The 12,044-nt window shown below is 36.1% G+C and overlaps 2 protein-coding genes across 5 annotated transcripts; one reads left to right on the forward strand and one right to left on the reverse strand.

Moving 5' to 3' along the window:
- The first annotated feature begins 4,557 nt into the window (after positions 1-4,557).
- Positions 4,558-6,904, forward strand: LOC126601347 (uncharacterized). 4 transcript variants are annotated; one of them, XM_050268039.1, is made up of 4 exons: positions 4,558-5,227; positions 5,346-5,416; positions 5,541-5,634; positions 6,743-6,904. In XM_050268039.1, exons 1-4 carry the CDS (start codon positions 5,207-5,209, stop codon positions 6,794-6,796), a joined length of 240 nt encoding a protein of 79 aa, XP_050123996.1. In that variant the 5' UTR covers positions 4,558-5,206; the 3' UTR covers positions 6,797-6,904. The 4 variants fall into 4 exon arrangements, with proteins under 4 accessions (XP_050123996.1, XP_050123995.1, XP_050123994.1 ...); XM_050268038.1 differs by having other exon boundaries at positions 4,587-5,147; XM_050268037.1 differs by having other exon boundaries at positions 4,649-5,227; positions 5,508-5,634.
- Positions 6,905-7,098: 194 nt separating this feature from the next.
- On the reverse strand, positions 7,099-10,351 carry LOC126601340 (putative wall-associated receptor kinase-like 16). The gene is made up of 3 exons (XM_050268028.1): positions 9,287-10,351; positions 8,984-9,148; positions 7,099-8,475 (listed from the first exon to the last, which is right to left on the reverse strand). The coding sequence occupies exons 1-3, from the start codon at positions 10,266-10,268 to the stop codon at positions 7,265-7,267; spliced, it is 2,358 nt and encodes a 785-aa protein (XP_050123985.1). The 5' UTR covers positions 10,269-10,351; the 3' UTR covers positions 7,099-7,264.
- Positions 10,352-12,044: the final 1,693 nt, after the last annotated feature.

Genomic DNA, 12,044 nt, shown 5'->3' on the forward strand with positions numbered 1-12,044 from the left:
CAGATTATGGACTGATCAATCGGGCCAAGTCAATAATTCAGAGGCCACTAACAGCTTGGATTTTGGTTCTTTAAAAGAAGGGCAGCAACGTGCATGATTTCATTTCTGTCTAGCAGGTTTGTCAGCAGGTTAGACAAATATTTGGGACCCTTGGTATCAAATTTGCCCAGCAGAGGTGTAATCATAAATTTCCTAAAGTCATCGATTTGTTCTACATTTCTCTAGATTGATCCGGACACTTATTACAGCAGTTTTGGATTGAATTGAAATACTGAAATTTTGGATAAAGAAATTTACACAGATTGCACAAGTGATGTGAAGTGATCAACCTTCTAGATGAAGCATGTGCATCAGATTATATTAACGTCACACTAGAAAGTAGGGACCAAGTTTTGTTTTTCTTTCTTGTTTTTTTGTTTGTTTTTTTCATTTTTTGGTCCGGAGGGACAAAGACTGTTAACAGAGTAAAACAGAAGGTCCAAATTGGTCAAATATTTTAGTAAAGCAAAAAGATATAAAATTGGTATTTAACTGAGAAGATACGTAATTAAGTAGTTAACATATATTTTCCGTGCAAAGATATATATTTAACCTTGTTTTTGGAGGCACTCAAAAGTTTCAAATTTTGTTGGTTGACAACAGGGCATAAGCCCGAAAGAAAAGGAAAAATTACATAAGAATATTACGAGGCCACGAGACCTCACTTATATCTATAACTAGCAATTGATGACAAGAAGGAAGAGCTTACGAATTTTACAATAAGGGTACGACAATTCAATAATAAACTTCCTAGAAGGTGATTATCCACTTTTGCATTTGAAATCAATTGTACTGCAAGCACATAAGATCTCACCTTGACCAGGATTAGAATAAAAGCCATAAACCTACCTCGACGTGTTTCTAACGTCACCACCAGCATCAATGAAATTGGCCATCTCTTGTGACGCCCATAACATTAAGCTTTATCCAACCCTTAGGAGGAGATTCCCAATAAAGAAAAACATGTGTTCGAATGGGCATTATGGAGGAAACCATCTTCCTTTGAAGCCAATCTTTCAAGTAGGCAATAATAATAGATTTGGATCATTATGGAGAGCAAAATCATGTTCAAAAATACTTTAATTTGTTTCGTCAGGGCAACAAGAACCAACAAATGATACAAAAAATAAGCCTCTATTCCAAATTATCCAAGACTAATGTTTTGGAAGAGAAATTATTTTGGAATCAATTAGTAGTACATGCATCGGTAAAAATTGATCAGGAAACAGGAAAACTTCTCCAAACCTTAGCAACAAAGGAGCAATCTCTAAAGAAGTGAATAATCGGTTCAAAAGCAACATCATATCTGCCGCCATGAAGAATCCGTAGTCAACCCCGTCTAACTCGTAGAGCATTGGTTAATAATTTGTCTAGCAACACAAGACAAAGATAGGAGGAAGATGCACACCCAGATAAAGCTCTATCGCCACTTAGTATTTATATTACCGTTTAGATCTAACATATAGGCAAACTTCACAATTAAATTACTATCATTAATTGGTCTCTATATACAATTATCTGATGAGCCACCAATTTTATCCACAAGTATTATTAAAGCACTATGCAAGTCTTTGGAGGAACTTCATATTTTTCTGCCAATGAGGTGTTGTGCCTAAAGAAAAAACTTAGAGACTGTTCACTTTTAACGAAAATGACATTTTTACTCTAAAAAGTTACTCATAGTATTATTCACTTACAACATTTTTTTGTTATTTTGATTAAAACTCAAAATTTTCAAGTAATTTCCATTAGTTTTCTTAATTTTATATATTTTGCCAACCAACCAAAGTACACTGATGTTCAGCCCACCTAATCTTTGTTTTAGGCTTAATTTGTATGTAAGTTCCATTTTTCTCCTTGAAGTTGCAACTTTGTGAGTTTATTTTTTTGTTTTCACTGATTTTGTCATGTCATCCATTTCATTAAGTTGATCAAGAAATGGTTAAATTAGCTGATGTGAAACTGACCAAAAAACCAATGTCTTTTCTTTGACACAAAGCGATAGGCATATTTCATTAATAAAGATTAAGCCCATGAACTTATTATTTTAGGTCGGAACAAATTGATATGATCCTCTTTTTTACGTCTTCATGTCTCCTAAGAACATATTAGGTACAATATGGTGCAAAAAGAGTACATCTTATTTATTTATTTATTTTCAGTTTTGACAAAAAATATGGCATTTTCTTCAATTATTATTTTTTTAATTTGGAGAGTAATTCGCATCATAAATTAGCAAAAGATGATAGACGCAACAGATTCAACACTAAAACACACATAAAACCATCCTCAAAATAAGAGATCACATCAATTCAACGAGCAAGATAGAAACCACCAATCAACTCATTTCACACTAACTACATTGTTTGTAGTCTTGTAGATAGATAATTCCTTTATGAACTCATTTATTTAACTAAGATAATTCCCTTTCGACTCTAGCCACCCACATACATTTTATATAAAGGATTGTGCTATCCACACATCTCATTTTACTTCTCACACATTCTTGATAATTTATGTCCATTGATCTTCTTCAATTCATCTGATCCGACGGTCGAAAATTAAAAAGGTATGTGAGAAGTAAAATAAAATGTGTGGATATCACACCCCTTATATAAAATATGATTCATTGCTCTAAATCCTTTTTATTTTTGGATATAGCTGGTTCTTCAAAGAATTCCAAAAGCCAAATTTTTGTTCTAGTATTTCCGTCTCTCGTGCTTCATAAGAGCAACTCCAGCCTTGCTGGTTGCTCGGGCGTCAGGCGAGGAGAAAGGGCCCTCGGGCCGGTGGGAGCAAATCCAGCGGGGAAGGGCCCGAGTGAGGGTGGGAGGTCGAGCGAAGGGGGGGTGGGGAGTCGACGGGCTTGTGGTCCGAGGGTTTTGTATTTTTTTATTTTTTTTGTGTCAGAGAGAGAGAGAGATAGCTTTTGTAATTTTTTATTATTTAAACAAACATACAAAACTATTATTTTTATTGCTTATTGCCAGGGGGGAGGGTTCCAAGGGTGGAGATGTAAATGGCAATTACTGTTCATTAATGGTAATTACTATTCATTTAAGACAGTTATTGTTCAATAGGATGGATTGAATAGTGGATTGCCAGGGGAAAGGGCTCCATGGATGAAGTTGCTCTAACAAGTGTTTACTTTAGAGGGTTGTTGACTTCCTCCAATAATGGTTGGTAACTTGGGTTAAGTTAAATAGTAATTGTGCTTCCTCTTAATAAATTGGTAGTCTCGATCCTTGTAGAGAACCAGTTACATTTTCTATTTTATTATAGGGAAGTGTTATCCACACATCTCTTTTACTTCTCACACACATTTTTTTTATTTTTGTCATTTAATCTTCTTCAATTCATTCAATCTGATGACCAAAAATTAAAAAGATACTTAAGAAATAAAAAGAAATGTGTAGATATCACATCTCTTATTATATCAGCGTCTCCAAACACCTGAATTCATTACAGTATTTGTTGTATTGTGTATGGTTTTCATACAAATCATGGTATGTGAATCTTCTTTGGGTTTATCTTGGAAAGTCAATTAATTTTAAAGTTTATTTATATACAACAATAGCAACAATTAAACTTTATCTCACTAAATATGATTATGAATCCTAGAATGCTATTATACTCAATTTTACGCCAAGTCTTTTATTAGCTCTAAATAATCTATATCTTTTATTATAGTTTCTTTCAAAGTCTTCTTAGGTTTTTTTATATCCCTTTTACCCTAAGATTCCCTCGCACAGCTGCATCTTCTAACCCGAGCATCTGTAGGTCTTCGGTTTACGTGTCCAAATCATCTTAACCAATTTTCTCTCATTTTGTCTTCAATTACGGCCACTCCTACTTTAACTCGGATATCCTCATTCTTAATCATATTATTTCTTGTGTGCTTACATATCCAACAAAGCATCCTCATCTCCGTTACATTTTCCTTCATACTCCTAATCCAATTGTGACATAACGTTCTGAAATTTATTGTATTTTATTCTTAGTAGTAGTGAAATTATCAAATTACCCATGAGATGCCGCATAAGCCTTCCACACAACCTTAATTTTTCCTTCACTTTTTCACTCTTATTTTACTATTTTTAAATACTACTTATTTTTACAAACGTGTAGGTATAAGCAGAACTTAATTCGAAGTTGTGACGAACTCGTTATGTTCAAAACTAAGTAAAATTACCGGGATAATTTCAAAACTTGTACTGTGGCTTCCGGCAGTAGGCTGCCTCAGTCTTGTCTATCTGATAACCCTGGTGCAGACCAAATGCATGCATGGGTTTGAAAAATTGAACATCACATGGGTTGTGGACAAGTGTGCTATTAAAATAATATTTCTTTTGGATTTTGAGAACCCACACTTGTTCCATCACACACATCACCATAATTTTCTTCCTTTTTTGGCCGGTCTCTCATTCTCTCACCCGTTGCTTTCTTTCTCCCTGAAACCGGATCCTCTCCGGATCCAAATAAACTGAGTTTTCTGAGCAAATGATTACAATTAAAATTTGATTCAACGATTATAATTATTATAATTTTTTGAGAATTTCCTTTCTAGCTATTTAATCAAATTTTAACGATCCAGATCATTAGCTGAGATGATTCAACTTATTTGGGTCCGGAAGGGATCCGGTTCCTCTCTCTCCCCTCTCTCACGTCACATCTCTCACTCTTCCCCTTTTCACTTCATTCACTCACTCACAAGTTCACAACCCTCTCTGTCTCTCTCTACCCACTCACTCAACAATTAATTTCCACTTTCATTTCACTCATCTGTCTCAACCTCTCTCCATTGCACTTCCTCATTTTTCTGAAAACCTCACTCTCTCTAAACCCGAGAGAAGAGAGCTCTCACTCTCCCACTTACCTTCACAACTAAGCCCTATTTTCTACATATTCGAAGTCTGTGGGATGCAAGGATCACATTGGTGGTCTTGCATGTGAGATCGCTGCAGTGAGGACCTCGGCACCATTGAAGATGAGAGCTCCATAGCTCTCAAAGCTTGAACCCAGTTAAACTATGCCTTCTTCTCTAAATTTCTGGGTTTATGGATGATATTTTAACCTATGTGATGGTGAATTATATGTTTAAATTGAAGGTTTACTCTCTATCAGCATCTGTGCTTCGAACTCATCCCCGACGATGAACTCCGGCTAAATGCCGTCGAGTTCAAAGTTGGTGGGTGTTCCCAACACATCAAATCTCTCCCTCTATGTCTCTGTGATAGATTGGGTAAATTGTTGAACTCAATCTCAAGCTCTAACCCCTGCATGCATGTTTATACTCTTTTCCCCAGTTTCCGGCGAAGGACCGCGGAATTGCAGGCCATTTTCGGCTAGTTTTGGACACAAATCATGTACCACTTAGGTATAGTTTTGTTCCTTACCTCTTGATCTTCATTTTGGCTTTTGAATCTTTGAATTTGGTTGAGAAATGAACCCGTTATGACCATTTGAAGTTTCCCGGCCAAATCGTCATCCGGCTGCCGCAGCGGAAACCGGCCGGAGAAGAAGAAAAAAAGAAAGAAGGGAAGCCCAGATCCGCGACCCGGATCCGTATCCGAACCCGAAATCCGGCCCGGCCAGGTTCTAAAATGCATATGGAATATTCCCTGGATTATTCTTTAGAATATTCTGTGTAGATTTTTTACAAAATTTGCTCGGATCCCTCTTATTAGCGTATTTAGATATTCTGATTCTAAATCCGAGCACTCCGTTTCCTCAAATTTGACCGTTTACGTTGATTAGAGACTTCGACTTTCTTTATCTTGAAAGGATGTGACATCGCAAGGATATGTGAATGGGTCTTTCGTTTATATATATATATATGTATGTGTCAATTGCTTTCATTACTATGATGTGACATGTTATGCTTGGCTTACGAATAGATTTTTCGTACTTTATGTTTTGAATATTATTTGTGAGCATAAACTTGTGACATGACATTTCTGCATTTTATTTGCTCAGTTTTACATGTATGCACGGTGTTTCTTAACTATTTGTACTGTCTTGGGACAAGGACTAGCTTCACGGGGAATTCACATGTATCGTTTACTTTCACTTTGGATCCATAGTTTGGGGTCAGACTGTCATTTTGTGTGATGTTTTGGACTCGTATGTAATGTAATTAGCGCAACTCACATGATGTAGAATTAGAATGTAAAACCTATCCCTAGGCTGTTCCATTGTTTGAATATCTCTCTAGTGGACTTGTGTGCCTGCATAAATTAATGAGCATTGATTTCTTATAATAATAGTTTGAGATTTAATGTTCAGATACCTTGTTGTATCCTACATATTTGACTCACTTCTGTTGCAGGATATTTATTACTTATTATTATTATAATATTTTTTAGAAACTATATACTTGTTTTTACACTTTTCGAAATTTTTTTACAAAACTTTATTTTTATGCCTACCCACTCTTGTTTCCACCCCCCCCCCTCCAGGATTTTTAGTGGTGGAGGTTTCGTGACGACAATAATTGTTGATAAAAGTTGTTTGGTATGAGACTTCTCCGTTCGATATAAATGTTCTTACTCTTCTTTTATTGCAAATTATCTATGCTCTAACATTATTTGTGTGATATGGGTTCAATTCCTCTCACATGCGCATTTTAAATTAGTCGCTTTTAAGTTTTAACTTATTCAGATTTTCTACATTATTACATTTTTAAGATTTTTTTATCTTTCAGGTGTTTAGGTGGATATTCTGGGTCCGGTGTGTCAACCAAGGCCTGCTTATTTGATCCCTTTGTCCTGTCAAAATGTAAAAACTGTTTAATCATGGCCCGTTGGTTCTTTTATTTTATTCAATCCAATTATTAAAAATAAAAATAAAATATGAGAAGTTCAAAGGGATGCGTTAGAATCATTTTCCAAAATTTGAATTAGTTAATTCTTTAATGCTCAATTAGGAAAAACCCTGGTGTTACATAATTGTTTGATTTTGATGATTCATTTTTAAGTTAAGTGTGCATAAATAAATAAATAAAACAAAGAACGTAGTTTGAGAAGGGGTGAAAAAAAAAAGTCCATGGGATACAAATCATTAAGTACAACTTTTTTTCCATTCACTATAAAGTTACATTTACTCCAAACTATACAAGGTAATTAAAATTAATTAACTGATAGATATCACTCCATCGAACATTGGGCAAAACAAGCACACAAACACCCACAATAAAATTATAAAACAGACCTGTTCACTGGCACAATCATCTCCCACCATTAACTGGTAATGCGACGTGGTTCCTCATTGTATCATACCCTAAACCTGAATCGCCACCTTCTTCATAACTAATAGTTTCCATTGATATTCCACCAAGCAAGTTCTGAGTCTCTTCTGAAATGAATTCATCATTCACCCATGGATGCAATACCATCCTTCTCAGTCCCTCTAGTTCCATTGCAACTTCCTGCATCGTTGGTCTATCTTCCCCTTTTACTCTCAAACACCTCATTGCAAGTTTAGAAACTTCTTTAAGCTGCTCAATGTTTGCCTCAGTCACAATCCAATCATCTAGAACTTGCAGCAATCGGTCATCTTTCAATGCTGACAGAAAATACATAGCCAAATTTATCTTTTCCTGCGGCTTGTCAAAGAAAACCGCCTTCTTTCTTGTCAATAGCTCTACGAGGACAACCCCGAAACTATAGACATCGCTTTTCTCAGTCAATTGGCTTGTCTGCATGTATTCGGGGTCTAAATACCCCATGGTTCCTTGCACCATTGTGGACAACTGATCTTGGCCTAACGGAACCAATCTCGAGGCTCCAAAGTCAGACACTTTGGCTGTGAGATTTTCATCTAAGAGTATGTTTGTAGACTTGACATCTCTGTGAATGATAGGAACAGAAGCCGCAGAGTGCAAGTATGACAGCACTCCAGCTGTTTCAGAAGCTATCCTTAGATGGATTTCCCAAGAGGTGTTTGGTTTGGATTCCTTGGTTGTATTATGGATGTAGTCAGAGAGTGTTCCATTTGTTACATACTCATAGACTAGCAGTGGAACTTGTGTCTCGAAACAACAACCTAAAAGCTTAACCACATTCCTATGGTTGATCTGTGAAAGCACCAGTACCTCATTTATGAATTGCTCTATTTGGCTTTGATCCACCATTTTGGACTTCTTGATAGCAACCACTCGGCCGTCTACTAAAATTCCTTTGTACACTGTACCGGAACCTCCTCTGCCAATTATTTTAGACTCATTGTAATTATTTGTGGCCTTCTCAAGTTCTTCTGCTGTGAAGATTTTGGCGGTTTCGCGAGTGGATCCCTGTCGTTCTGAAAGTTGTTGTTGTAGCATTAGTCCTCCATTTTGCTTGAAGAACTTCTCCTTCAGCCTTATGAGCTTCCATCTTTTGTAGCCCAAATACAACCAAGAGCTTCCCATTAGCAAGGCTATGAGGCCAACCCCGATTCCTACATTTCCAACAAATTAAGTATGAATTATAACATCTATGTGCAAGGCGTCCATTCTTTATTAAGAAAATTAAACGCATCATCATTAACTTATTAATATTTTCAACATAATGTGTTGCTACGTTTTGTTGACTGCAACAACAAAATGTAGTTTGATATAGAACGGACGTTTGTTCCATAGCCGGATATCAACCCTAATAGTCTGTCTTGTAGCCAATAGATTGCAGATTGGGTGTTGTTATTTGAACCACACGTGGAAACTATATTTAACAGTCAGTCCGAAGGTAAGGCAAGTAGGAAAAAAAAAAGAAAAAAAAAATAGCCCAAGTTAACTTTTTGGATTATGATGGTTGCACTGCTATATATGTTTGAAACCAAGGCCCTTGCCCTACTGTATTTTCTTCTTCCAGTGCCCTTCACTAATCACATTTCCAATGAAATAGGAACTGTTAGCATAAATGTAGAGAAAGCAGTAAACCAGTCAACAAATAAATATGTTCATACTTACCAACGATAATCTGAATAAGTAATGTTGGATTAGGGGTGCAACCTTCTCCGTCTACTTCACCCTTGCTGTGGTACCCCTTGCGGCAAGAACAAGCATAGCCTCCCTCTGTATTAGTACATTTTTGTTCGCAGTTATTGAGGTTTGCATCCTCACATTCATTAATGTCTGCAAAAATAACAGGACCCATAATTTTCAGAAAGCAAGTTGTATTAATTAGTAGTAGTCCTACAGTTTTGAAAGCAAATTAATGACAATACAAAGATGAAAGATATACAAAAAACAAGCTTAAGCTAGGAAAATTACCATGGCATCCCTCAAGGTATGGATTCCCTCGGTAACCGTTTTGGCACTCGCAGCGATAACCCCCACCATTCTTGACATCGATACATGTTTCGTTCCCATGACATGCGTAATTCATCACTTGTTTGTTTCCAACAACCTTGCTGCATGTCTCATTCCCAATTGACCAATCTAGAACCACCGGAAGCATTTCCACGTTGCTCAAATCGGTCAGCAGATTCGAAGAGAAGTTGAACTTGCTCTGTTCGACAACGAAGGCATAGCTGCAGGGATTGAAGTCCCACACATCCGTGTGATTGTTAAAACTATTCACCGTTATGTCATAATAATCCGTATTTTTAGCGATCGATGTTTGGCAACAGCCTACACCGGAGCACGAATAATTGGCAACAAAATTAATGCTGTCACATTTTGTAATGCACCCACCTGTGTACCCATAATCTTCTCCTTGGAAAACCACAATTTCAGCGGTGGTGTCGCAACCAACCACCACAAACACGTTATCGGTGTCAGATATGAAGAAGTTGGGCAGTTGGATATAAGGAGTGTTGCTTTCCGTGGACACACCTGATTCGTCGTAACAATCTTTGGCTATATATTGTAGAATATGCAGCTTCCCGTCGACAGATATGTTTGTGACCTCAATGTTAGTATCTCCAAGAAATGGCTTTGGAGGGTTGTAGTGTGTGACATTGCAAGTAATAAGGAAATCCTTGTTGTAGTAACAATCTGGGGTTGTACCAAATGGATATGGGATGCTAACATTCCCACATTTGTCTCTGCAACCCGGCTTGACTCCAACTTGATCAAGGGGCGGAGACGACGGAGGAGGAGGGATGAATTGTGTGGCTTGGGATGAAGTGGCTGCTGCTAGTAGCAGTAGCTCTATTAAGGTGAGTTGCATGAGCATTAATGTTTGTGTGTTCGGCACCACACTGGTGCCCGCTGAACTCTTTGAAGATTTTCTGCTGTTTTGCAGGTTCATCAGACTCGTGCTATTTATGAAATTTTTGAGGTGTTGGTTTGTTTCTGAAATGAGATATCCATTTGGTCCTTTTGTTGATAGATCATAGCCAGATAGGAAGAAGACCGACTATTTCCCGGAGACTGGACTTTGTGAATTTCGTTAAGCCATCCATCCTAATCAGTGATCACAAAAGACAATTATTATATGATCATACAATTGGGTCTAGTGGTCCTCCTTTTTTTTTTCTTCTTATTTGTTCTTTTTAGAGAAATGTTAACTAACTTTTTCAAAACTGAAATTTTTTATAGACTCTCTACCATCTTTTTTTGTGTGCACAATATTTTATAATATTGACACGGAAATTAGCAAAAAATCCATAAAAAATTTCACTTTTGAGAGAATACCCTTAGCGTTTCTCTTTCTTTTTAACGTGTGACGGAAGGATACGACTAGTCACATGTATAACTCAACGACAACCAGTTCCATTCCAGTTCGCACTAACTTTCCACGAAGAATCTTTGCCACAAATGTGAATCGGATCAGTAAAGGAGAAAATGCCACCAACGATATGAAGAAGATGGAAAAGAAAAAAAAAGAATGTTCGGTGATGAGACTGCTGTCATGATGACTATTATATTATGGTGTGAATCTTCCAAATGTTTTTTTTTTTTTAAGAAAAACAAATGAAAATGACTTGAAAACTTTGAGTTTTAACAAAAATGATAAAAAGATGTTGTAAGTGAATAGTACCAAGATTGACTTTTTAGAGTAAAAATATGATTTTTCGTTAAAGTGAACAATATCATAAGCTATTCGTTAAAGTTTCTTTTTTTTAGTGAATCATCTCGTGCCTCATTGTTGTTAAGAAAATATTTCAAGCGATTATATTTTCCAATTATATCAATTGATTGTACGCATTTGATGTGTTTTTTCTTTTTTTTAAGAATGAATCTTTCATTAATAAATTTTTTTTTTTTGCATTGGCTTAAATGTTGGGTTATTATTTTCATTTTGCCAATTGATTTAATAGTAAAACCTCAACTTTCTTCATGGTATCATAGTAGGTTGTCTCGCGTGTGAAGCCTAACGGCCACACATGCTCCACGACTGCTTTGTGTTGTTCACGTGCTATGCTTAAAAAATTAATTTAAACTACTTTCTATATTACTAATTAGTTTTATAGTAAATCTTCAACTTCCTTCATTTTTATTATATTAATTGATTATAATGGACACATTATTAGGACGGCAAGATATATGATCTTTAGAATTACTCTTGTCGTTGTCTTTGATTTTTCATGGAAACTCATCGTCCATATCAAAGACACGTGGATAGAATTTTCTCGGTGTACATGTTCCGTGGAAAGTTGGTTTTAAAGAATCGTTGGACTTAACTTCGTACATTTTGTCTTTGAACAAAATAACAAACTTCATACTTTGTCCATACAGTGACTTTGCAGTCAGCCACCGGAGCTGTTGCTATCTTACAAATCTTACCAGTTCAAACCCCTTTGGATATCCTTGGATGGATTTTGAAATGTAGTTTTCCACCTTTTGTTTTTTTGGCTTTTTAGCTAAAAGGATTCTCAAGACTGATATAACTTCTCATTTTGATCTCTGACAAAGAAAATTGATAGCATTTCCCTGAGTTTGTTTATCGTAAATCATCTTGATATTTCCATGAAAAATTTATCAAATATCCTCGTTAAATTGTCACATGAACTACTACGTGACCACCATTTTAAGGATATTTTTGTTAAAACAACTCCTCCACTTAACAAAAACATTGTAGACT

The sequence above is a fragment of the Malus sylvestris genome, chromosome 15 (assembly GCF_916048215.2).
Source record: "Malus sylvestris chromosome 15, drMalSylv7.2, whole genome shotgun sequence".
NCBI classification, from domain to species: Eukaryota; Viridiplantae; Streptophyta; class Magnoliopsida; order Rosales; family Rosaceae; genus Malus; species Malus sylvestris.